The sequence below is a fragment of the Centrocercus urophasianus genome, unplaced genomic scaffold, assembly GCF_019232065.1.
Source record: "Centrocercus urophasianus isolate 14NV4802_14NV808 unplaced genomic scaffold, USGS_Curo_1.0 seq_72, whole genome shotgun sequence".
Lineage (NCBI taxonomy): Eukaryota > Metazoa > Chordata > Aves > Galliformes > Phasianidae > Centrocercus > Centrocercus urophasianus.
Window position 1 is genome coordinate 1 of NW_024885333.1, and position 22,925 is coordinate 22,925.

The 22,925-nt window shown below is 63.7% G+C and overlaps 5 protein-coding genes across 5 annotated transcripts; all 5 read left to right on the forward strand.

Moving 5' to 3' along the window:
- The first annotated feature begins 141 nt into the window (after positions 1–141).
- Positions 142–1,039, forward strand: S100A10 (S100 calcium binding protein A10). Its single transcript, XM_042837533.1, has 2 exons — positions 142–649; positions 840–1,039. The coding sequence occupies exons 1-2, from the start codon at positions 518–520 to the stop codon at positions 999–1,001; spliced, it is 294 nt and encodes a 97-aa protein (XP_042693467.1). The 5' UTR covers positions 142–517; the 3' UTR covers positions 1,002–1,039.
- Positions 1,040–1,978: 939 nt separating this feature from the next.
- On the forward strand, positions 1,979–4,436 carry LOC122170566 (acyl-coenzyme A thioesterase THEM4-like). Its single transcript, XM_042837524.1, has 6 exons — positions 1,979–2,196; positions 3,105–3,258; positions 3,446–3,614; positions 3,682–3,795; positions 4,002–4,126; positions 4,301–4,436. The coding sequence occupies exons 1-6, from the start codon at positions 2,128–2,130 to the stop codon at positions 4,351–4,353; spliced, it is 684 nt and encodes a 227-aa protein (XP_042693458.1). The 5' UTR covers positions 1,979–2,127; the 3' UTR covers positions 4,354–4,436.
- Positions 4,437–8,024: 3,588 nt separating this feature from the next.
- Positions 8,025–13,420, forward strand: RORC (RAR related orphan receptor C). Its single transcript, XM_042837505.1, has 10 exons — positions 8,025–8,105; positions 9,635–9,754; positions 9,851–9,992; positions 10,405–10,728; positions 10,997–11,118; positions 11,493–11,625; positions 11,990–12,097; positions 12,173–12,283; positions 12,714–12,823; positions 13,265–13,420. The coding sequence occupies exons 1-10, from the start codon at positions 8,025–8,027 to the stop codon at positions 13,418–13,420; spliced, it is 1,407 nt and encodes a 468-aa protein (XP_042693439.1).
- A 773-nt stretch (positions 13,421–14,193) lies between these two features.
- Positions 14,194–18,603, forward strand: TDRKH (tudor and KH domain containing). The gene is made up of 14 exons (XM_042837515.1): positions 14,194–14,317; positions 14,494–14,600; positions 14,674–14,863; positions 14,968–15,107; positions 15,188–15,425; positions 15,722–15,888; positions 15,968–16,140; positions 16,277–16,341; positions 16,421–16,572; positions 16,654–16,773; positions 16,931–17,027; positions 17,418–17,804; positions 17,911–17,974; positions 18,191–18,603. Exons 1-13 carry the CDS (start codon positions 14,194–14,196, stop codon positions 17,928–17,930), a joined length of 1,980 nt encoding a protein of 659 aa, XP_042693449.1. The 3' UTR covers positions 17,931–17,974; positions 18,191–18,603.
- Positions 18,604–18,834: 231 nt separating this feature from the next.
- MRPL9 (mitochondrial ribosomal protein L9) lies at positions 18,835–21,564 on the forward strand. The gene is made up of 7 exons (XM_042837521.1): positions 18,835–18,928; positions 19,063–19,222; positions 19,773–19,897; positions 20,037–20,084; positions 20,263–20,364; positions 20,516–20,599; positions 21,328–21,564. Exons 1-7 carry the CDS (start codon positions 18,848–18,850, stop codon positions 21,457–21,459), a joined length of 732 nt encoding a protein of 243 aa, XP_042693455.1. The 5' UTR covers positions 18,835–18,847; the 3' UTR covers positions 21,460–21,564.
- The last annotated feature ends 1,361 nt before the right edge of the window (positions 21,565–22,925 follow it).

Consider the following 22,925-nt stretch of genomic DNA (forward strand, 5'->3'; position numbering starts at 1 on the left):
GGGGGGGTCGGAGGGGGGACACGGCAGCACATCCCGCCCCGCCCTGCGGCCGTTGCCCGGAGCTGAGTCACCGCGATGGGACAGAGGGTGCGGGGCAGGCGCTGAGCCCCACACACCGCATGGAGCCCCACACTCCCCACGGAGATGCTCCAGAGCCCCATGGAGCCCCACAAATCCCCTCTGACCCTGCATCCCCACCAAGTCCCATGCACCCCGCAGAGACCTGCAGACCCTATGGAGCTTTTAGCCCCATACGCCCCACTAAACCATGTAGACCGCAGAGAGATCCAGAGACCCCACTGTACCCTTCCAACTCTGCAGACCCCACTGGATCCCCTCTGGCCCCATTGAGCCTCACACAGCTTTTGACCCCACAGACCTCACTGACTCCCATAGATCCCACTGTACCCTTCCAACCCTGCAGATCAAACCAAGATCCTCTGACCTCACAGGACCCCAGTAGCTCCCACCGACCCCACTAAGCCCTTCTGGCCCCACAGACCCCACAGCCGCTGCCATGCCGTCCCAGATGGAGCACGCCATGGAGACGCTGATGTTCACCTTCCACAAATATGCGGGTGACAAGAACTACCTGAGCAAGGAGGACCTGCGTGCACTGATGGAGAAGGAGTTCCCTGGATTCCTGGAGGTGAGGGGTTGGACAGCGGGGTCACACCCACCCCACGGCCCTATAACCGCTGGATTCCATGAGGTGGTAGGGGACAGAGCAGGGACACACCTACCCCACGGTCATATAACCTGGAGGGGGCAGAGCGGGGTCACACCTACCCACAGCCCCATAATCCCACTGTGAGGTGCTGACAAGCTTCTGCCCCCAGAACCAGCGTGATCCCATGGCTCTGGATAAGATCATGAAGGACCTGGACCAGTGCCGGGATGGCAAAGTGGGCTTCCAGAGCTTCTTCTCGCTGGTGGCCGGACTGACCATCGCCTGCAACGACTACTTCGTGGTGCACATGAAGCAGAAGGGGAGGAAGTGAGAAAGGGCCCTGCAGCCCCAATAAAGTGTTTTGTATGACTCTCCTGTGGCCTCTGCCTTGGGGTGGGTCCCCTCAGGTTCTCTTCTCTATGGGGTTTTCACCCCCATATCCCCATCGGCATCTCCATCTCCATGGGGTTCTCATCCCCAAAATCCCTTCACTGTGGGGTTCCCAGCCCCATATCCCCTTCCCTATGGGGTTCCCATCACCCCATGTCCACATTTCCGTGCTTCCACCATTATGGGATCCCTGTTCCCACGTCCCCGTAGTTCCCATCATCATGGGGTTCTCTCTTTCTTGTTCCCATCATTCTGGGCTGCCCATCTTTGTGTCCCGGTCTCCACATTGCTATCACTCCGAGGTCCCCGGCCCCATATCCTCACCGCGGGGTTCCCATCTCCACGTCCCCATCAACGCCGGCTCACCTGAAGAGTCTCCAGGGGCCCTTTGGGGGCAGCATGGAGCTGCATGAAGGCTGCGCGAGTCTCCCTGAGCGCTGCGCGGCGGTATAGGGCTGGCGTGGGCCCGTGCGGTGGTTTATGGGGACCTATGGGCTGCTTATGGGGATCACGGGCCTCTGCAGCGTTCCGCAGGGGATGTGTGGGGTGGCACAGCGCGGTGTGAAGGAGATCAGCGGGGGCAGCGCGGGGCTGATCGGGGGTCTGCGGTGTGTCATGGAGTTTGGTGCTGCGGGCGGCTGCACGGTGCTCCACAGGAGCTCTGTGGGTCTCTATGGGTTCCTGTGGGCCTCTGTGGGTCTCTGCGGGTTCCTACGGGGTTCTGCTGGGCCCCGCGGACCCCGCGCACTCTGTGGGGCGGGGCCGAGTCCCGCGCTCACCGGAAGCGGCCGAACGGAGGCTCCGCCCCCATCCCCGCCCGCGGCACCTCCCGCGCGGGGTCGGCGTCGCGGTTCGCAGCGCTGCGGTGGGGCGGGGCGCGGCAGGGGGCGCCGGGGGGGACGCAGCGGTGCGCGGAGATCCCTGACCTCGGGGCCCGGCGCGTCGTTGTGACGTAATCGCGGCGCGACAGCGGCGAGGAGCGGGGTCACGCGGAAGGCGGAGTGACGTCAGCGCCGGAGTGACGTCGCCACGGGAGTTGCGTCATCTCTGTGACGTCACCTCGCGCCATGTGGCGGAGCTGCGGGGCGGGGGTGCGCGCGGTGGTGGCCCACGGGTTGTGCCGGGTCCCCCCCACGGTGAGTGCGGGGCGGGGGGACCTCGGTGGGACGTGGGAACATCATGGGGAGATGGGGACATTGCAGGGACGTGGGGGCATCGTAGGGACATGGGGACAGGTGGTGGTGGCATCGGATAGAGGCATGGGGACATCAGGGGCGGAAATGGGGACACAGAGCGAGGACATGGGGGCGTAGAGCAGTGACACGAGAACAACACAGGGACAAGGGGATGTGGAGTAGGGACACCAGGACATGGAGCAGCAACATAGGGACCCAGGGACACAGAGCGGTGGTGTTGGGTAGTGGCACAGGGACATGGGTCAACGACACAGAAACAGCATAGTGACATGGGGACATGGAGTAGGGACACCAGGACATCAAGCAGTGACTCTGGGACATGGGGCGGGGCATGAGGACATCAGACAGCGACACAGACGCCAGGCAGTGACATGGGGACACAGGGTGGTGACATGGGGGTATTGTTTGGTGACATGAGGACATTGACTGATGACATGGGGACAAGGGGAGGTGACACAGGGATGTGGGGCAGTGACATGGGGATAGGGGTGGGAACATGAGGACATAGGGCACTCCAGGGCAGTGACGGGCCCAGGCTCGCTGTGGGTGTTGTGACACATGGGGATGACATGGCATAAATGTCCCAACCCTGGGAACCTGGTGACATAAGAGGGCCACTGGTGGGAGGCAGGGGCAGGAGGGAACAGAGAGGGATGGGCGGGATTGGGACTGGTGATCCAAACCCCAAATGTCCCCAGTGATGTCAACCTCCCACAGCTGTGCCACCAGACCCCCGGTGTCCCCACTGCTGTCCTTGTCCCCACACCACACAGTGCCACCGTGGCCCCACATCGCACTGCCATGACTGTCTGTGTCCCCCCCGTCCCCGTTGCCGTGTGTCCCTGCAGGCTCTGTGCTCGGTGTCCCCGCAGGACTTGGCTGTCCCCAATGCTGGGTGGAGCGTGGCCATGCGTGAGCAGTTCCAGCATCTGCTGCGCCGTGCTGCTGACGGCTCCTGGCGCCGCATCCCCTCCTACCGCCGCGGCCTCGACCACCTCCCAGGTGACCACGGTTGTCCCTTGTGCTGTGTCAGCACGCTGTGTTGGCGGAACCGTCACCGGTGCGGTGGGCACCAACACCATGTCACCAACGTGGTGCCACCCACACCACGCCCTCAGCAGTGTCACCAACACTGTGACACTGACAGTGTCACCCACACTGTGTCACCAAATCCACGTCCTGTTAGCAGAGGTGCTGCAGATGGTGGTGGGGCCGGTGACGGGGCCGGGGCCGCGGCTGTTCCTGCGCAATCTGGACGCAGAGGGTGCTGGCTTTGAGTACGCCATCTTCCTGCACGCCTCCGGCCACCGCACGCAGTGCCTGTGCCAGCTGGGACCCTACCTGGAAGGCCACCATGGGTAGGTGACGCCGTGTCCCCATTCCCGTCCTCATCCCTGTCCCTGTCTGCTCACCGTGTCCCCACAGCTTCGCACACGGTGGTGCCATCGCCACTCTCATTGACACCACGGTGGGGACGTGCGCACTGGCGGTGGCCAAAACATCGGTGGTGACGGCCAAGCTGAGCATCAGCTACCTGGCGTGAGTGGCACTGTGTGGAGACACCACTTCAGAGTGTCCCCACGCTTCGCGGGACTCTGCGTCATTGTCCCCCCGCCCCATTCCCATCCCTTTCCCCATCCCTGTCCTTGTCCCCATTCCCAGCTGTCCTTACCCTGCTCCTCTTTCTGCCTCCATCCCTATCTCTGTTCCCAGCCCCACACGTTTGTCCCCTCCTTGTCCCTCAGCCCCATGCCAGTGGGTGCTGTGGTGGTGGCCGACAGCTGCATGGAGCGGCATGAGGGACGCAAGATCTTCCTTTCCTGCCATGTGCGTGACACCAAAGGGGACACGCTGTACGCCGAGGCCACTGGTGAGGAGCTGTGATGCTGCAGGGACGGGGCCAGGGACACTGAGACCATCCCAGAGATGTGCTTCTGGGTGACATGGGGGCTCCCCATAGCACGTGGCACTTGGCAGAGGACACTGTGAGCCTGCTGCCACGTGTTCACATCGTCACACGGCGTCACTCCTCTTTTTCTTCCAGCGCTCTTCATCCAGGTGGAGGACACCAAGCCCTCCCTGGCCGCCTGTCCCTAGCAGTGACGCTGTAACGCTGGAGGGGGGTGGCAGCGTGGTGTCCCTGTGTCACCTTCTGGGATCAGAGCGTGGCACTGCAGTGACATCGGTGTCCTGTGATGTTTTTTTGGGGTTTGGCTGCGTCTGGGGGTGGTGTCTCCTTGGTGTGTGTTCCCGTCCCCATCCCTGTCCCCAGTCCCACTGCTTTCTGCCTCTGTCCCATCGCTGTCCCCAGCTGCAGCCCCCTCCCCTTGTGCTGCAGGCAGGAGGGGATGTGGAGGGGGGGGGTCCGAGAGCGTGGGCAGAGCGAAAGGAACCGGGAGGGGTGGGGGAGCTGTGGCTGCGTGGGCGGGGCCATGGGGTGGGCGGGGCCATGAGGCAGGCGGAGTCTCCCCGCCCCACCCCTCCCGAATGTCACCAGGTCCTGGGGATGTGGGGACCTGGGGACACGGGGATGTGGGACATAGGTATAGGGGGGAAAGGAGGGGGGACACAGCCCCAAGCACACTGCACTCAGGCATTCCTAAGGCTGTGCCTTCCCATCCCACCCCATCGCTGCCCCATTACTGACCCCATGGCCTTGTGGCTGCCCTGTAGCCGACCCCATGGCTGACCCCATTGCCAGCCCATGAGCGAGTCCCTGACTCTATGGCTTGCACCACTGCCAGCCCTATAGCTGCCCCACAGGCACCGGGGGTCTCATTGGTGCCCCCATCCCTGCACAATAGGGGACTGCAGAGCCCACATGTGGGGGTCCGACCCCTCCCTCTGCCACCACAATCCTATGGATCCCATCCCCCCCATAGTTCTGCAGCCCACAGCTTGGTGACCCCTCACCTCCAAGGGCTGCAGCCCCCCCTCCACAACACCCTGGAGACAGCAGGGAGGCAAAGCGGGGTCAGCAGGGTCACATGGGGGAGGGAGGGGGTCACTCTACATCCCCCCTGGTTCCGTGCCTCAGTTCCCCCCCCACTGTCACCGTGGAAAGTCGGGAATTTTCAGTTCGGGGGGGCGGGGGGGGCAGGATGCCGGGGGGGCCCCGCGCCCTTATAACGCCCGGCCGCACCACCGCGCCCCACACACCACAATGCGAGGTACGGGGCAGGCGTGCAAGGGGAGGGGTTGTGCAAGGGGTGGGGGGGTGCGCGGGGCTGTGAGGCCCGCGACGGCCCCAGGGGGGGGGGGGCAGAAGTGCAAACGGCCGGGGTGGGATGCGTGGTGGGTGGGAGCGTACGTGGGAAGGGCAGGAGTGTGCAAGGGCTGTGTGAGTGTCTGTGCAAGTGTGTAAGGTGTAAGGGCAGGCAGGGGGCGTGCAGTCCTGCAGAAGTGAGGGGGGGGGTGCAAGGTGCGGCTGCTGCAGGTGTGCGAGGTGTGAGCGCAACGTGTGGGGAGTGCATCCATCTGCAAGTGCGGGAAGCATGCGACGGTGTGTGCAAGCAGTGGGTGCCGGTGAGCACAGAGGTGTGCGCATGGCGTCCTGCAGAGCGAGGGTGAGCGTGCAATGCGTGCACACGGTGTGTAATGAGGGGAGAGCATCTGCGTGTGGGAGTGTGCAAGCGTTTATGCGAGTGCACGAGCAGAGGCGGATCAGGAGAGTGGAGGTGTGTGCATGCAAGCTCACAAGAGCAAGGATGATTGTGCAAATGTGGCTGATGTGCATGCGCACAGTGTGAGTGTGCAACCTGTGTGTCTCTGCAGAAATGGAAACGTAGGTGTGTGTGTGTAAATGTGTGAGTGCAAGCAGTCGATGCTGCCGAGCGTAGAGGTGTGTGCACCCAGTGCTGCAGGAGTGAGGGTGAGCGTGGAACGTATGGCTGCTGTGCATGTGCGCAGTGTGCAACGCGTGGGGTGTGTGCATGAGTGTGCAAGGGGCCTTGCAAGTGTGCAGTCAGTGTGTGCAGGTGAGCGCAGAGCTGTGTGCATGCAGTCCTGCAGCTCTGGGTGTGCAAGGTGTGCTGTGCTCAGTGTGCACAAGTGCAGGCAGTGTGCATGACACACGCGTGTGCAAGGGTTGGTGCTGCACCCCGTTCCTGCTCCCCGGCCCTCCCTGCCCCCAGCGGTGCCCCTGCACGGCTCCGGGGCCCTCAGATGTGGTCAGGGCCGGCGCAGGTGGCGGGGATGGGGGCACGCAGGTGGCACCGCGCAGCAGCAGCCGTCTGTCACCATGCTGTGTCACCATCAGCTCTGCAGTCCCTGTCTCCCCATGGTGTCCGTGTCCCTGCCAATGTTCCTGTGTCCCCACTGATGCCCTCCTGTCCCTACGTCTCCATGTCCCATTGATGTCCCCCTGTCCCCACATCCCCATATCCCCATCCCCACTAATGTCTCCATATCCCCATACCCCTGTCCCTTTATCCCCGCTAATGTCCCTGTGTCCGCATATCCTCCTGTCCCCATGTCCCCATCGCTGTCCCCGCTGCTGTCCACATGTCCCCACGGATGGCCCCATGCTGGGATTCCCTCACCGCAGCCACCCCCACATCATGTCCCAGAGACCCCCTGTCCCCATCTGACCCCGTTGTCAGGCCTGTGCCAGCGTGGTGGGGATGCTGCAGTCCCATGGGTGGTGAGGAGGTGCCACCTCACTGCATCGCGGCGTGCAGGGATGTGTTGTTCCATGGCATGACGTGTTACCCCGTGTCCTGATGTGTTGTCCCATTTTGTGATGTGTTGTCCCGTGTTTTTACATGTTGTGACATGTTGTCCCGTGTCATGGTGTATTGTCCCTTGTCCTGACACGCTGTCCTATGTCGTGGTGTCTTGTCCCGTGTCTTGACATGTTGTCCCATGTCCTACAGTGCTCCTTTATGTCATGGCACATTCTCTCATGATGCATTGTGCCGTGCCCTGCCATGTTGTTGTATGTCATGCTGTGTTTTGCTGTGATGTGCGGGGCAGTGCCGGGGTTGGAGCGTGGCTCTGATGTCGCTTCACTGTAAGGTCAGTGGGTGCCCATGGGGCACTCGAGGTCCCCATGGGACTTAAGGGAGCTATGGGGTTCCCTGTAGGGCTGAGTGGATTCTGAAGGGTCCCCATGGGGCTGATGGGTGCTATGGGGTCCCTATAGGGCTGAGCAGATGCTGTTGGGTTCCTTGGGAGCTATGGGTTGTTACTGGGTCCCTATAGGGGAGCAGGGTGCTATGGGGTCCCTGTAGGGCTGATGGGGGCTGTTGGTTCCTCATGAGGCTGTGGGGTCCCTGTAGGGTTGTGCAGTTCTTTTGGGCTCCTTTAGGGCTGTGGGGTGCAGTTGAGTCTCCATGGGACTGATGGGTGCTATGGGGTCCGTATAGGGCTCAGTGGATTCTATTGGGGCTGGAGAATGCTACTGGGTCTCCATGGGACCGGTGGGTGCTGTGGGGACCCTTTAGGGCTGAGCGGATTCTGTTGGGTTCTCCATGGGACTGCGGGGTGCTGTGGGATCCCCGTGGGGCCAGCAGGGGCTGTCGGGTCCCCGTGGCAGCGCCGTGGGAGCGCTGGTGCCGCCTGTGGGGGGAGACCTCACCGACCTCTCACTGCTGCTTCCCGGCAGGAGTGGCCCCAAAACGGCCCCGAAACGGAGCAGCGCTTCCCGGCAGCGGCGGCGCGTTGAGTAATGCTGGGCTGAGTCAAACGCCGCATTCCCAGCGCCGCGCGTGCCTGGGTGTGCGCCGGAGTGCACAAGGGCGCGTGTGTGCTCGCACCACAGCGTGCAAATGCGCGCAAACCGGCACAGCCCCGTGCGAGGGCGGGAGGTGCGAGCTTTTACGAGTGTGCACAACGTTGTGCAGACGCTGGTGGGTGGCGCAGCCCTCTGCAAGCGTGCAAGAATGCGTGCGAGGCACGCAGTGACGCTGCGAAGGCCTTGGGGCTGGAGCTGCCCCCCATCCACGTGTCCTCTGCCCCCAAGTGTCCCCATTCCCACTGTGCTTCAGTGACCCCACATTCAGTGTGTCCACCTGTGTCCCCCACCCTTCTGTCCTCATCCCTGCGTGCCCCCAACCCAAATGTTGTCCCCCTCCCCATTGTGCCCTCCCTGGGTGTCCCCATTGCCCCCACCTCGCAACCCTCACCCCACTGTTTCCTCCCTGCTGTCCCCCTCCCCATTATTCCGCTCTCCATTGCCCCCTCCCCACCATCCCCTCCCTGGTGTCCCCCTCCTCATGGCCCCCACCCCGCTGGCCCCCGCTGGCCCCCCACCTGCTGGGTGTCCCCTCCCTGTGCCGGTCCCTTCCTGCCCCCCCCCCCCCAAGGCTGTGTCCCAGTTGTGGCTTTGCCGCCGTTCGCTGTGGTTTCAGCATTGCCGTCACTGTGCCCCCCCCGGACTCCAACGCCCTATGGGGCCCTATGGGGATGTGAGGACGTGGGGATGATGACCCACAGGGGTGGGGGACATGGTGGGGGGGGGGATGTGGAGCCCTCAGGAACTCTTGGGGCAGCGGGGGCACAGGATCTATAGGTAACAGTTGGTGACACGTGAGCCCAGGGTGACACGTGAGGCAGTGTGGGGACACGTGAGCACGTGAATCTATAGGGACCATGAGAGCCTGTAGGGACTGCATGACCTTATAGGGACTAGGCAACCTCATAGGGACTGCATTAGCCTAGAAGGACCATGGCATTCTTTAAGGGACCGTGCACTGCTATAGGGTCTGTGGGAGCTCATATGGGAACCATGTGAACCTATGGGGACAGCGTGAGCCTATAGGGACCATGGGAGCCTATAACAGACCGTGTATGACCCTATAAGGGACTGTGGGATCCTGTGGGGATGGTGGGAGCTCATATAAGGACCGTGTGAGCCTGTAGGGACTGTGTGAGCCTATAGGAAGTGTGCAATCCTATAGGGACTGTGGAGTCCATATAGGGATCATGCAAACCTAAAGGGACTCTGTGTGAGCCTATAGGGTCTTGGAGAGCTTGTCTGGGCAGCAGGTGAGCCTGCAGGTGACACGTGAGGTCCTGTGGTGACACATGGGACATGTGAGGTCCCACAGTCCGTGTGACATCACAGGCACCACGCGTGGTCCGTGCGGTTCTCACAGGTGACATGTGAGGGGACACAGGAACTAGGAAGATTACACGTGAGCTGTGGGGACACGTGAGGCCACAGGGGACGTGGGGTCCTATAAGGACCCTGTGAGATTTCATAGGGGCACCGTGAGCCTATAGGTGCCCCACAGTTGCCTTGTGAGCCTGTAGGAGCCCAGAGATCTTATAGGGGCCCTGTGAGCCCATAGGGCTCATGAGGTCCCATAGGGACATTTTGGAAACATGAGATTCTGCAGGGACCTTGTGAGCCCATAGCGGCTGGGGGATCCCATAGGACCTGACCCCCAAATTCCCCCCCTACCCCACAGCCCACATCGAGGCGATCCCCTGCAAGATCTGTGGGGACAAATCCTCGGGGATCCACTACGGCGTCATCACCTGTGAGGGCTGCAAGGTGAGCGCTGGGGGGAAGAAGTGGGGGGGGGAGGTTGGTAGTTGGGGTTGGGGGGTCTCAGGTGGGTGACCGCCCTCCTCGTCCCCCTCCTTGCAGGGCTTTTTCCGGCGCAGCCAGCAGAGCAGCCTGAGCTACGCCTGCAGCCGCCAGCAGAACTGCCCCATCGACCGCGCCAGCCGCAACCGTTGCCAGCACTGCCGCCTGCAGAAGTGCCTCCGCCTCGGCATGTCCCGTGATGGTTCGTGCCCCTGCCTCACCTCGTGGCTGCAGTGCCCCCCCCACCACTGGGATTGTCCCCCCCATCTCCCAGCGCTGGGTGTACCTGTCGCATCAATGGGTGCACCCCCTATATCACCCAGGGCACCCCTTATCACCAGGTTCCACCCCCCCTCCATCCGTACGCGCGCTCCCGTATTATGGGCCGCCTCCCGTCACTGGCTGCCCCTCAATATCACTGCATGCAGCCCTCATTAATGGGTCCTCCCACCACCGGTGCCCCCCATATCCTTGGACACCCCCACAGTAACATTAAGTGCCACTGCCCCGTGCCCCATAACCCCTTTGGGGACACCCGGTGGGCTCAGCCCGAAAGCCACACGTGTGTCCTGTACGTGAACATGGCTGAACACGCGTGTGCGCCTGCCCCATAGCCGTCAAGTTTGGCCGCATGTCTAAGAAGCAGCGGGACCGGCTGCATGCGGAGGTGCAACAGCAACTGGAGCAGCAGCGACGGGACCGGGACCGGGACCAGGACTGGGAGCGGACGGCCCAAGGCACACCCAGCTTTACCATAGGGCTGCCGGGCTGCCGGGGCCACCCACTGCCCCCCAGCAGCCCGGGGTGCCCCAGTGTTACAATGGAGAGTGAGCGGAAGGAGATGGCCACGTGGGACGGGGACGGAGATGGGGACGGTCCTGGTGTGTGCCCCCACCCCGTGGTTGGGAGCATCCTGGAGTCACCTGCATTGGAGATCGGTGAGCGGCGGTGGCACAGGGTCACCCAGGTTACTTGAGGGTGGGGGGACATCACCGTGTCACCTGCGGGTGCTCAATGGGTTCAGGACCAGGCTCCATCACCCGTGGGTGCACAGCACTAATGGGATCTGGCTCCGTCACCCATGGGTGCCACATTCTGGTGGGACCTGGCTCCATTCGCAGTTGGCAGTGGGACCTGGCACCTTGGGGACCGTGTCCTCGGTCCCCTCCCATCCCCATGTCCCCATGATGTCCCCACGTCCCCCAGAGCTGCTCACACAGAGCGTGCTGGCATCTCACCGTGAGACGTGCCAGCTGCATGCTGAGGAGCTGCAGCTGCGCCGCGGGGAAACCTTCAGCCTCGAGGAGGTCTGCGCCTTCCAGAAAAAGGTGAGGGAGCATCGCGGGTCCCCACTGGGGGGTGGCAGTCCCAGGGTCTGACTGGAGAGCTGACAGTCCCCAGGGGTCCCTTTAAGGATGTGTGACAGTCCCAAGGGTTCCACTGAGGAAGTGACGGTCCCCAAGGACCACTCTGACCTCACTGGGGAGGTGACAATCCTGTGGGTCTGACTGGAGAGGTGGCAGTCCCGTGGGAACCACTAAGGTGGTGTGACAGTCCCGAGGCTCCCACTGGGGAAGTGGCGATCCCTAAGGGCCACTCTGAGCCCCTGGGGAGGTGACGGTCTCCGAAGGTCCCACTGGGGAGCTGACAGCCCCCAGGGACAGCTCTGACCCCGCTGGGGATGCATCCTGGGGTGCCGCAGCCGCCGGAGGAGATGTGGCAGCGCTGCGCGTGCCGGCTCACCGAGGCCATCCAGCGCGTGGTGGAGTTTGCTAAGCGGCTGCGTGGCTTCATGGAGCTCTGCCAGAACGACCAGATCGTCCTCCTCAAGGCGGGTACGGGGCTGTGCCCTGTCATTATCCCCTGTCCCTGCTCCCCTGTCCCCAGCCCCACAGCGATGGGATGCCCCGGTCCCAGTGGGAGGTGGCAGCCCCTACGGGGTGCTCTGGTTCCACTGGGGAAATGACAGTCCCCAAGGACTGCTCTGAGCGCGCTGATGTGGCAGTCCCAAGGGTCCTCCTGGGGAGGTGGCAGTCCCATGGATGCCCGTCTGGGGGGTGACAGTCCCCTGGGGTCCCCACTGGGGAGGTGGCAGTCCCCGAGGGCTGGTGCCGCAGGGACACAAGCTCAGCCCCAAGCTGCACTGCGGGGCCCGTCCCGGTGCCACCCTCGCTGTCCCCATCCCGGTGGCGATGGCAGGCGCCATGGAGGTGGTGCTGGTGTGGATGTGCCGGGCCTTCAACCCTGACAACCGGACCGTCTTCTTCGAGGGCAAGTACGCTGGCGCTGAGCTCTTCAGGTCGCTGGGTAGGGCTTGGGACAATGGGACGCTGGGGACGTGGAGACGTCTTGTTATGGGACTGCTAACGAGGGTTCCCACAGGCTGCCCCGAGCTCATCGGTTCCATCTTCGACTTTGCACAGAACCTCTGTGCTCTGCGCTTCTCAGAGGGGGAGGTGGCCCTTTTCAGCGCCATTGTCCTCGTCAATGCTGGTGAGGGACATGCCACCCCTGTCCCCCGTCCCCCCTTGGGGTGTGCCCAAACGGCCCAAGTTTTATCCCAGAGTGGGTGCTGGGTGGTGGGGCTGGGTGTTTCCATCGTGTGCTACCATCTCTGGTGCCATCCAGTGGATGCCACCATTGACAGCCCCATGTGCTGTCCCCAGGGCTGTCCCCTTTTCTGTCCCGTTGTCCCCACTGCTGTACCCATCCCATGATCCTGTCCCCATCATCAGCCCTGCACCAACCTCATCCTGTCCTGGCCGTCTCTGTCCCCATCCTGTCCTCGTCCCTATCCATGTTCCCCCCATCCCTGTCCCCATCCACAGTCCCCATCCTCGACCATACCCATCCCTGCCCATGTCCCCATCCTGTCCTCATCCCCATCCCTCCCCAACCTCACGTGCAGTGTCTATGTCCCCAGCCCGCCCATGGCTGCAGGACCCAGGGAAGGTGGCCCGGCTGCAGGGACGCCTGGAGGTGGCCTTCCGGCTGCTGCTGCGCAGGACGCAGCGTGAGGGGCTGCTGGCCAGGGTGGGGACACGGGGGGGGGCACAGCGGATAGGGTGTGGGTGCTGTGGGACATGGTGTGCTGTGCGATGCCATGGGGTGCCGTGGAATGTGGGCTGCCATGATGTGTCACAGTCATTAGGGTGTCATTGGGGTGCCTTGGGACGTGGAGTGTAGGGTGCCAGGGGTTGTGGGGCCATAGGGGTGCCACTGGGGTGCCATGGGACATGGGTGCCATGGGATGGGAGGCATGGAATCCTTGGGATATGGAGTTTCATGAGGAGCGGGTTTCCGTGGCAATTGAGGCGCTGTTGGGGTGCTGAGGGACATTGCAGGGCGCCGGGTGCCATCGGGGTGTCAAGGGGCACGGAGTGTGATTGGTGTCCGGGGCATTGGGGTGCCGTGGCTGGGTGCCATCAGACACGTGGTGCTACGGGGGTCCCACTCTCGTCGTCGTCCCCCCAGCTGCCGCCGCCGGGCCGCCTGCGGGCGCTGTGCTCTCAGCACGTGGAGCAGCTGCAGACCTTCCGCCGCCTGCGCCCCGCCGCGCCGCTCGCCGCCTTCCCCCCGCTGTACCGGGAGCTTTTCGCCCCCGAGCCGGAATCTCCCGCTCCCCGCTGAGCCCCGCCTTCCTCCCCCTTCCCCCCCCGCTTTATCCAGGGGGCACCCATGGGTGCTGCGTCGCCCTCCGGAGGCTGCAGGGGAGGCTGCGAGCCCCCCGGCGTCATGGCAGCAAATAAAACGTGTGCTGAAGGGAACGGCGTCTTCCAGAGTGCTGGGGCTGCGATGGTTTGATATGTGGGGTGGGAGGGGCCCGGGGTGCCACGATGGGCTGCAGGACGTCACGAGTCGGACGCAGATGAGCCTTTGGGCGCCGCGAGACCCCCTCGACCTCCTCCTCTCCTGATCCCACTCTGAGGGCCCCCTGCTGCCCTCAGGCCCGGGCCCTTGCCCCGCCCCCCCCCCCCCCCCCCCCCACCGCAGCCAGCCCTTGCACCTTCTCTCCCAGATTTAAGCAACGTCCCTTACCTCCCCCCTTCCCCCCCTTCCCGGCAACTCCCCTTCCCCGCAATGGTCCGTTCTGCCTCCAGGCCGCCCGATGATTGGCTGCGGGGCACCGGCCGGCGGCGCCGATTGGCCGCTTTATTCCTAGGGCAGGCGTTCGGCCCCGCCTCCCTTCCCCACCGTGCTGAGAGCGGATTGGCCATCTCCTGGCGGGCGCTGATTGGCTGGGAGTAGAGGAGAGAAGGTTTTGATTGGGTGGATGGCGGTCAGGGGCGGGGTCTGAGGCGGCGGCGGGCTGCGTGAGGTGGCGGCGCGACGGATCCGGGCCTGGTGGGGCCTGGCTGCTCTGAAGAGCCCGGAGAGCCCGGAGGCCCGGTAACGGCGCGGCGATGCCGTCAGAGCGGGGCGTCTGGGCCGGGCTGAGCGGCCTGCAGAAGGTGGCGGTGCTGCTGGGCCTCCCCGCCGGGGCCACCGTTCTCTACATCGTGTACCGGCGATACCGGGAGGGCCGAGGTGGGTGCCCCGAGCCCTCCGTGCCCCCCGAGCCGTGCCCCCCCGTGCCATCCCTCTGCCCCTCCCCCCTGTGCTCTCCGCGTTCCCCCCCGGGCTGCACCTCCTCCGCATCCCCCGGTTGAAGCCCCCCCACCGGTCCCTCACCGGGCCGCCTCCCCCCCCTCCCCGCCCCCCAGAGCTGCACGTACCCGCCGTTGGAGCGGAGGAGCTGCGGGCGGAGCTGCGCGTCCCGCGGGCGGCGGTGAGAGCCATCATCGGCCGGAAGGGAAGCACCATCCGAAGGGTGAGAGCCGCTCCCGAAGCGGGGAGGGGGGCGAGGTATCCTAGGGGGGCGACTTATGGAGCGCCCCACGCAGCTGCAGCAGGAGACGGGGGCCCGCATGGAGCTGGAGAGGGAAGGTGACAGTGAGGAGAGGCTGCTGCTGATCTGGGGTTCCCCCAACCAAGTGTGCAGAGCCAAAGCTGCCGCGCACCAGATTGTGGTGGAGAGCACGCCGGTGTTGGAGCAGCTCCACGTGCCGCAGAAAGCTGTCGGGAGGATCATCGGTGCGGCCCCGATCCCTTTGAGCAGCCCCCCTTAGGGGGAGGGCGCGGCAGGAGAGCCCTGGCGTAAATCCTCCCTGCCTCTTGGTTCTCTGTGCGCCCTGCAGGCCACGGCGGTGAGACGGTGCGCAGCATCTGCCGCAGCTCCGGAGCCCAAGTGCAGTGCCAGCACCAGGCCGAGGCCATGCTGGCTCCGACACGGCTCATCCAGATCTCGGGGACGCAGCAGGAGGTGGATGCAGCCAAGGTGAGCGCAGGGGCAGCCTCCCAGCCCCCCAGAGGGCTGATGGTACGAGACCCCCATGCTCTCCTCTTGTTTTCCCCCAGAAACTCATCATGGAGAAGCTGGTGGAGGACACAGTGTTTCGCCAGGAGCTGGCTCAGACCATGGTGCTGCGGAGCCACCGCAAGGAGCTCCTGGGCAGCCGCAGGGAAGCGTTGCTGCAGCCCAGCGAGGAGCACGGTGCTGGGAATGGGGGCTCTCTGCCAGGGGGGGCGGCCGTGGAGTTACTGTGGGATAGGAGTGAGGCAGCGGAAAAGCTGGCAGCGGTGCCAAAATTTGAAGGTGAGAGGTTCTGGTATTGTCCTTTGGTTGCAAAGAGGAATCTCTGCTGGGAGGGAGAAGGTTTTCCACACCTCACCAGGCCCCCCAAGGTGCTGGACTGTCCCATGGGGAGTGAGGACTTGGTGGCTCCGGTTTGCTCCCTCCTGTCTCATTCAGGGTACTCCACAATGCGTCCTCGGGTGGGATCCTCTTTGTCATAGAATCACAGAACCATTTAGGTTGGAAAAGATGACTGAGATCATCCAGTCCAACCATCTGCCCCCTACCTCTGTCCCCTGCTGGTTCCTATCCTGCAGTCCCCAGCCCCGATTTTAGCTTCCACGCAGATGAGCACCTGGAGGTCTACGTCTCAGCCGCCGAAAACCCCAACCATTTCTGGATCCAGATCATTGGCGAGCGCAGCCTGCAGCTGGACAAGCTGATTTCTGAGATGACGCAGCACTATGAGGGCAGCAACTGCGTGGTGAGACTCCCAGGGGACACCATTCTGATCCCCCCTCCCCTCCTGGCACTGGAGGACGTGGCGTGCTGTGTCCCCGCAGGCAGAGCTGGCAGCCGTGCAGGCAGGGGACATCGTGGCTGCTCCGTATGCAGACAGCAGCAATTGGTACCGGGCCCAGGTGCTGGGCATGCTGGAGAACGGCAACTTGGACCTCTACTATGTGGATTTTGGGGACAACGGGGAGGTGCCCCGCAAGGCTCTGCGAGTGCTGCGGTGAGTGTGGGAGGAAGGCGAGAGGAGGCAGCGGGGCTGGTGGAATGTCCCCAGGAGGGCAGCGTGCAGCCCAGCGAGGCCGTGAGGCGGGATTCAGGCTGCCCTTGCCCTCAGCCTGCCGCTTTCTCCCCACAAGGAGCGATTTCCTGAGCCTGCCGTTCCAGGCCATCGAGTGCAGCCTGGCTGGGATCGTGCCTGTGGGTGAGTGCAGGAGGAGCACGGGTGGCTCTTCAGAGCCCACGTCCCTCCTGGTGCTGCTCACCCCTCAGCCCTCCCACAGAGGAGCAGTGGGATGAGGCAGCGCTGGATGCTTTTGAGCGCCTCACCTGCTGCGCCCAATGGAAGCCACTGGTGGCCAAAATCTCCAGCTACACCCAGGCCGGGCTGTGCACATGGCCACGCATCATGCTGTTTGACGTCCGTCATGGCGAGGTGAGTCCCGAGCCTCACTGCTCCCCTCCTTTCACCCCACGAGGGTTTGGTGTCCTTCATCTTCCTCTCATTTCCCCACAGAGCCTTGACATCGGGGCCGAGCTGGTGCGGCTGGGCCATGCTGCCCTGCAGCCCCACGAGAAGGAGGAGGCAGGGGGTGGATTCCCACTGCCAGCGACAGAGGCTGCAGTGGAGACACCGGTGAGCGGAGCTGCAGTGGGACGGGGCACAGCAGGGCTCTGGTGGCAACTCTTCTCTCCCCAGATTTTGGCTTGGGTCATCCCTAGAGTTGGGAGCTTCACCTTTCTACCCCACGTTGTGGAGTTAACACGGCTCTTCCTCTCAACCCCGTGTGCAGGAGGACATGGTGTGCACCTCCCTTGAGAGCCTCCTGTCTGAGCTGCCACCGAGCCCCAGCGCCACACCGCTGACCCTCTCCTGCATCAGCCTGCTGGGTGAGCTCTGTGGGGCCAACCCCAATTCCAGTAATATCCCTGAGTGTGAAAGGGCTCGTTTGGGGTGGAAGGAGACACAGGGGATGCCCCCTGGGGGCTGCTGGTAATCCCCCCAGGGCCCTGGGAGCCACTGAAGCTGTGCTTCTTGGCCTCCGGGTGCTGAGCTCAGTACTGGGGGCCGTGCAGAGCCCCCTGCTCACGTTGTCTCTTTCCAGCTCTGGGTGTAGGCACCTGTAAGAGCCCCAAAGGGGTCTGTGAGCCCTGGGGAGCACAGTCTTCCATTGAGGTGCCATGAGGAGCAGCAGCAGGAGCTGCAGGATACAGGGCTGAGCTCTGCAGGGGAAGCAGTACCTGAGCTCCGCTTGACCCATCCCCTCCTTTGGCCCATAGATGAGAGCCCCGAGCGGCTCCGGGGCAATGCAGAGCCCCCAGCCCCGGGGCTGCTGATTGGCCCTTCCACTTCCTCACAACCTCAGAGGGACGACAGCGAGGCCCAGCCCAGCCCCGGCTCCTGGTGCCCCACAGTCCTCGGGGGCCCTGGAGCCCACCACTCCGTGACCCCTGAAGCGCCACGTCCAATCACCTGGAGTGGAGCCCTTTCCGCCAGCAGCCACCCATCCTTCTCCGATGGGAACTCTGGTTCTGTCTTCTGCACCGACTCCGTGCGCTACACCAACTGTGTCTTCTCCAGTAGTGCCCAGCCTGGGGTCAGCCCCTTCCCTGGCCCCATTCCCATCTGCTCTGGAGGTGAGGAGGAGGAGAGCAGAACCCCACAAGGTATGGCTGCCCCATGGTGGCATGGTAGGGCCGTATCTCTGTGCAGATGGCACTGTAGGGTGGGTGTGTGGGTTGTGACACTGCTGTGGGGTTTGTCACTGTGCAGGCAGTGACCGGCAGCAGTGACAGCGCAGTGCCAGAGTGGAGCTCCCTGTGATGCTCTGACCTCGGTGAGCCGCACCGTCCTCTCTGTAGAGCTTCCTCCCTGCTCCTGGGGCTGGAAATGGGACAGTTGGGGCACAGAAGGGGGGAATGTCACTCCCCGAGCCCAACCCTGCCTCCAGAGGGGGATGACCCTTTGTGAAGGGACGCTGCCCAGTGCCACCACACAGACGTGACCCCAAAGCTTTGGGGACAGGGGCTGATGGTGTGCACGGACCCCACAGAGCTGTTTCTACCCTTGCTGGCCGCAGTGTTGGATGCGCTTCGAGAAGCTAAGTGCCTGCCTCGTGTCACAGCACTCCCTGCATTGACAGTGCTGGTTTCACCACCGCTTTCATCTGCACACCAACTTTGGTTTCCAGCTGCCCTCTGTAACCACCGGACGAGACAAAGCCGGCCCCGGTGTCCCCAGATCTCACCGGGAATGCCTCAGCCCCTCTCTGGAGGCCATGTGGGCACTGCTGTGTTCACAGGGCCCCTTCGTGCCTCGTTTCTGATGTGTCCCGTTGGGTCGGTGATGCTGTGGTCACCGTGGGGGTGCCTTTCACATTGTTGTCTCCACATCGTTGTGGGTCGGTTCTTGTTTTCACCCTGCTGAGGGGAAGAGCTGTTTGGTTTCCTAGTTGAATAAAGTCCAGAGGGCACAGGGGGTGCTGCTCGGTGCTGCTCGGTGCTGCTCGGTGCAGCGGGGACAGATGGCGTGGGGGGGGAAGGGGGGGATAGGGCGACACCCCACGGTTCTCGGGTGGGGAGGGGGAGGATGAAGCGAGACCTCTGTGCGCAGGCGCAGCGGGCAACTCCGTGTGCTTTTCTTCGCAGGCGCGCCGCGGGCAGCCCCGTGCGGGGTCCTCCTGGGTCCTCGGGTCGGGCCGGGTGCCGCCATGTTGGGCCCGCTGTGGACGCGGGGCTGCGGGCTACTGCTCGGGGCGGCGGGGCGGGCCTTGAGCCTGAGCCATGCGCGGGTGAGGGTCGGGGGGACCCGGGAGGTGTTACGGGGGCGGTTCCGGGGTCTGCGAGGCGAACGGGGTTCGGAGGGGGGTGGGGAATGGGGCCGTAACGGAGCGGGGTTCCCGTCGTGACCCGTTTCCCCACGCAGGACACGGTGGTGGTGGAGCGGTGGTGGAAGGTGCCGCTCAGCAAAGAGGGGCGGCCGCCCCGCGCCCGGCACCGGCGGTACCGCGTGTACAGGCTGGTGGAGGACAGCAAACATCTGCCGCGCGGGGAGCTGGAGCTGATCCTGACGCAGGCGGTGGAGGGTAGGCCGGGGGGCTGTGGGGGCGGAGGGGGGGCACCGCAGCGTCCCGCCGGGCAGCCGTGGATTCATCTGGTTGCCGGCTGCTGGGCAGCCAACGGCCAGCCGGGACCCCGGGTCCTTCTCTGCCGAGCTCCCCTCCGGCAGCTCAGCCCCACCTGTGCTGATGCTGGAGTTGTTCCTCTGCTGTAGGCCCCGGGGGGCTGGTTGGACTCTTCCACCCCCCTGCACCCTATTTCTTTTCAAAAGAAAACGTGATCCGTTGAAAAACAACCAACAAAACACCATAAACAGGAATGCACGGTTTCTTTTAGATCTGCTTCTCTGAGTAGGAGCTTGCTGCTTGGGCAGGAAATTAGATGCCCAGACAATAATTTCCACTCAATTTCTGATTTCCCCATTCTGCTTTTTGCTCTTTTCCTTCCGATTTTCATTTTTCCCCTCATTTCCCCTCTATTGCTATTTCTACATGCTGCCTCAGTGGGATTTTGGATGGGGTCTGGGCTCCCCTCCCCCAGCAGGATGTGGGGCACTGCCCCTTGCTGTCCCCACAGGTCTGGGGAGCCGTGGGGACATCGTTTCTGTGAAGAAATCCGTGGGGCGGAACCGGCTGCTGCCGCAGGGCTTGGCTGTGTACGCGTCGCCCGAGAACCGCCAGCTCTTTGAAGAGGAGAAGCAGGTGAGCCACTGAACGAGCTGCTTTGTTAGCCGCACTGCTGTTAGTTAGCAAAGGGGTGGTGGTTTGGGGCAGGGACGGCTTTGGAGCACGGGGAGCCGCTGTGTTGGGTTTGTTCCCGATCGTTTTCTTCTTACTGCAGAGCCAGGAAGGGCAGATGGAGGCCGTCCAAACGCAGAGTGGAGAGAGGGTGAGTGTGTGGGGTGCCCCATGTTGACCCCCCACCTCGATCCTGCCCCACGCTGATCTCTGCTCTCTACACATCAACTCCTGTCCCCCGCACTGACGCCTGCCCCACGTTGTCCTTGGCCTCATACGACCCCTGCGCTGCATCTGCCCGCTGCCCTTCACCACCCCCTGCCCCACAGACCCTGCAGTTCCTGCGGAGCTGCCGCCTGGAGGTGGGCATGAAGAACAACGTGAGCTGGGAGCTGAACGCTGACATCGTGGCGCGGCACTTCCTCAAGAACGTGAGTCGTGCCCTCAGAGATGCGGGGGCTCCGTCCCCACGGCGCGGGGTGGGGCTCCGTGTGCCACGGGGCTTCAGCGAAGGCCTTGAGACGATGAAGGGAGCGGGACGCTGCTCCTGTGTGCTGCCCTCTGACTCCCGACCTGTCGCAGCTGCGGGTGTCGGTGCCGCCCCATGCGCTGAAGCTGCCCGATGAGCCCATCACCCGCTGGGGCGAGTACTGGTGTGACGTGACGGTGAGTGCACAGCGCCCCACAGCCTCCCCATCCCCTGCCCCGTAGTGTGGGAGGTGTGGGGAGAGCCCCCTACCTGTGCCAGAGAGGAATCTGCAGTCCTAGAGGGGAAGCTGGGAGGAAAGATTTGGGGTTTTTCACAGAAAAAAAAACCCAGATTCCATCCCTGCCACCTATGTACGCGCAGAGCTGACCCTCTGTGCCATCAGCTGTTATCCTTCGGTTTCTGAGGTCCCCAAATCTGTGTCAGCGCCATGGGGCTCATTAGGGTCCTGATAATTGGAAGTGAAGCACTGACTGGGGGCGAGGATGGGGAAGGGGCTGCATTTCCCTCGCTGCGTGTGTCCTGGTGCTCCCACCAGGCTTGGGGGCTCGGTCCTGCCCCACATCAGTGTGATTTGAGGGGATGGGGCTGAACTATTTCAGTAGGATTTAGGGGATGGGGTTCCCACCCCTCAGTGGTATTTGGGGAATGGAGCTGCCTCACGTCAGTGGGATTTTGGTGGGATTTGGGGGATGAATGTCTAATATTTCAGTGTGATTTTGGTCCCCTTGGGGATTTTGGGGCAGGGGAGGAGGAGACTCCCTGCTCCCCCCTCCACTTTGTAAGGTTCCCCTTGGAGCAACACCAAAATCCCTGAGTGGGGGGGGGGGGGTTGTGCCCCCATCAAAAGCAACATGTAGGGCTGCCCCCAGCCTCCTCAGCTCCCCTCCCTCTCTGCACCCCACAGGTGAATGGGGTGGATACAGTGCGGGTCCCCATGGACGTGGTGGAGTTCATGCGGCCGCGGACGAAGCGGCGCCGGCACTGGCAGGCCCAGCAGGCAGCACTGCTGGCGGCGCGGCGCGACGAGCTGCTTTGACCCACAGCCCCCTCCTTCTAGGGTGGGGGGATTTGGGATCCCCCGCTGGAGCAGTTCCCTATCGCTCCCCATCCTTGCTGAGTGAATAAAAGTGGTCGGAATGTGGGGTGGTGCACGTGGTTTGGGGGCTGACTCCAAAGCATTTGGAGATGACCCCAAATGGGTTTTCACAAAGTGACTCGAGAGGGCAGCAGGGTTTGGGGGTAACCTCAAAGGGATTTTCGGGGGCTGACTCCAAAGGTGAGTGGGTTGTGGAGTGACAGCGCTGACAGCACCGCAGCCCCAGCGCTGCTGTAGGACACACAGGACCACAAGCACCGGGTTCCTGTCCCTGCTGTGTCACACAGGGCGTCACCATCACTGCGGCCGCTGTGGGGTCCCCAGCTGATCCCGAATCCTCCGCGGCAGCTCTGGGTCCGTGAAGTACCCTGCAATGGGTGGGAGCACCGTGCTCCGTGATGCTGTCCCCAAACGGATCCCTGCGCTTTGGTGGCGCTGCTCCCAGGTAGTTCCCCCACACCCCTCGGTGTCGTTGCCCCAGTGCCCTCTTGCACCCTGGTGCCACTGTCCCATCGTGGGCCCCGCACACCTTGATGTCCCTGTCCCTAAATGGTCCAACTCCCCCCCACACACCTTGGTGGTGCTCCCCAGATGCTCCCCCTTTTTAGGGGTGTTGCTGTCTCTGTGAAGGGATTGGGCCCTGCTGTCACCATTCCTCTGATGCGTCCCCCCCATCCCCACTGTTCCACTGGGGTCCCCTTACACTCCGGGGCTGTCACTGTCCCCTTAATGGCTGTGGGGTCCCCCGGTGTCCCCCCACCTGCAGCGAACTCCAGGACGTTGTGGGGCCGTCGCATCATCACCTCCCTGCAGTGGGGAGGAAAGGGGGTCACCCCAAAAGGCAGTGGGGTTGGAAGGTGGCCCCTAGTGGGGTTTGAGAGGGTGGGGTGGGGGGATAGGGGTCCAGAAAGATTGTGGGAGTTTGGGGACGAGAGGGGGGAAGGGGGGGATCTGCAGGTAAAGAAGCTGTGGGGTGGGAATGGCAGAACCCATTGGGGGTTTCTGTGGGGCTGAGTGGGGATGGCCCATAGCATTGTGGTGTGGGGAACCACCCCGAGGGTTGGGGTTTGGAAACGGGGAGGAGAGGAGGGGGGTCAGAGTTAGGAATGGGGCCGCGGGGGAGAGGGGGGTATGGGGTCGGGGTGGGGTCGGGGTTGGGATGAGGATGGAGTCGGGTTTGGGGGTCTCACCGCAGCAGCCCCCGCAGCAGCATCGCCACCTCCGGCCGCTCCCGCAGGTACCGCTCCACGGCCGGGCGCAGGGACGGCTGCGGGAGGCGGGCAGACATACGGACACACGGACACGGGTCACCGCGCCATCCCCCCAGGGGCCGGGGGGTGGGGCGGTGTCCCCGGCACGGGGTCACCGCGTGTCGTGGAAGGCGCGGGGCGGGGGGGCGGGGGGGG

What these genes read in the sequence shown, in the direction of transcription:
- TDRKH (XM_042837515.1), top strand. Translation starts at nt 14,194, where the DNA reads ATGCCGTCAGAGCGGGGCGTCTGGGCCGGGCTGAGCGGCCTGCAGAAG. An exon ending in GCGATACCGGGAGGGCCGAG is followed by an intron (nt 14,318 to 14,493) that starts GTGGGTGCCCCG and finishes CCCGCCCCCCAG; the next exon opens with AGCTGCACGTACCCGCCGTT. An exon ending in TTGACGTCCGTCATGGCGAG is followed by an intron (nt 16,573 to 16,653) that starts GTGAGTCCCGAG and finishes ATTTCCCCACAG; the next exon opens with AGCCTTGACATCGGGGCCGA.
- MRPL9 (XM_042837521.1), top strand. Translation starts at nt 18,848, where the DNA reads ATGTTGGGCCCGCTGTGGACGCGGGGCTGCGGGCTACTGCTCGGGGCG. An exon ending in TGAGCCTGAGCCATGCGCGG is followed by an intron (nt 18,929 to 19,062) that starts GTGAGGGTCGGG and finishes TTCCCCACGCAG; the next exon opens with GACACGGTGGTGGTGGAGCG. An exon ending in CGCGGCACTTCCTCAAGAAC is followed by an intron (nt 20,365 to 20,515) that starts GTGAGTCGTGCC and finishes GACCTGTCGCAG; the next exon opens with CTGCGGGTGTCGGTGCCGCC.
- RORC (XM_042837505.1), top strand. Translation starts at nt 8,025, where the DNA reads ATGCGCGCAAACCGGCACAGCCCCGTGCGAGGGCGGGAGGTGCGAGCT. An exon ending in ACAACGTTGTGCAGACGCTG is followed by an intron (nt 8,106 to 9,634) that starts GTGGGTGGCGCA and finishes GGGATCCCATAG; the next exon opens with GACCTGACCCCCAAATTCCC. An exon ending in GTGAGGGGCTGCTGGCCAGG is followed by an intron (nt 12,824 to 13,264) that starts GTGGGGACACGG and finishes TCGTCCCCCCAG; the next exon opens with CTGCCGCCGCCGGGCCGCCT.
- LOC122170566 (XM_042837524.1), top strand. Translation starts at nt 2,128, where the DNA reads ATGTGGCGGAGCTGCGGGGCGGGGGTGCGCGCGGTGGTGGCCCACGGG. An exon ending in TGTGCCGGGTCCCCCCCACG is followed by an intron (nt 2,197 to 3,104) that starts GTGAGTGCGGGG and finishes GTGTCCCTGCAG; the next exon opens with GCTCTGTGCTCGGTGTCCCC. An exon ending in GCTGTACGCCGAGGCCACTG is followed by an intron (nt 4,127 to 4,300) that starts GTGAGGAGCTGT and finishes TTTTTCTTCCAG; the next exon opens with CGCTCTTCATCCAGGTGGAG.
- S100A10 (XM_042837533.1), top strand. Translation starts at nt 518, where the DNA reads ATGCCGTCCCAGATGGAGCACGCCATGGAGACGCTGATGTTCACCTTC. An exon ending in AGTTCCCTGGATTCCTGGAG is followed by an intron (nt 650 to 839) that starts GTGAGGGGTTGG and finishes TTCTGCCCCCAG; the next exon opens with AACCAGCGTGATCCCATGGC.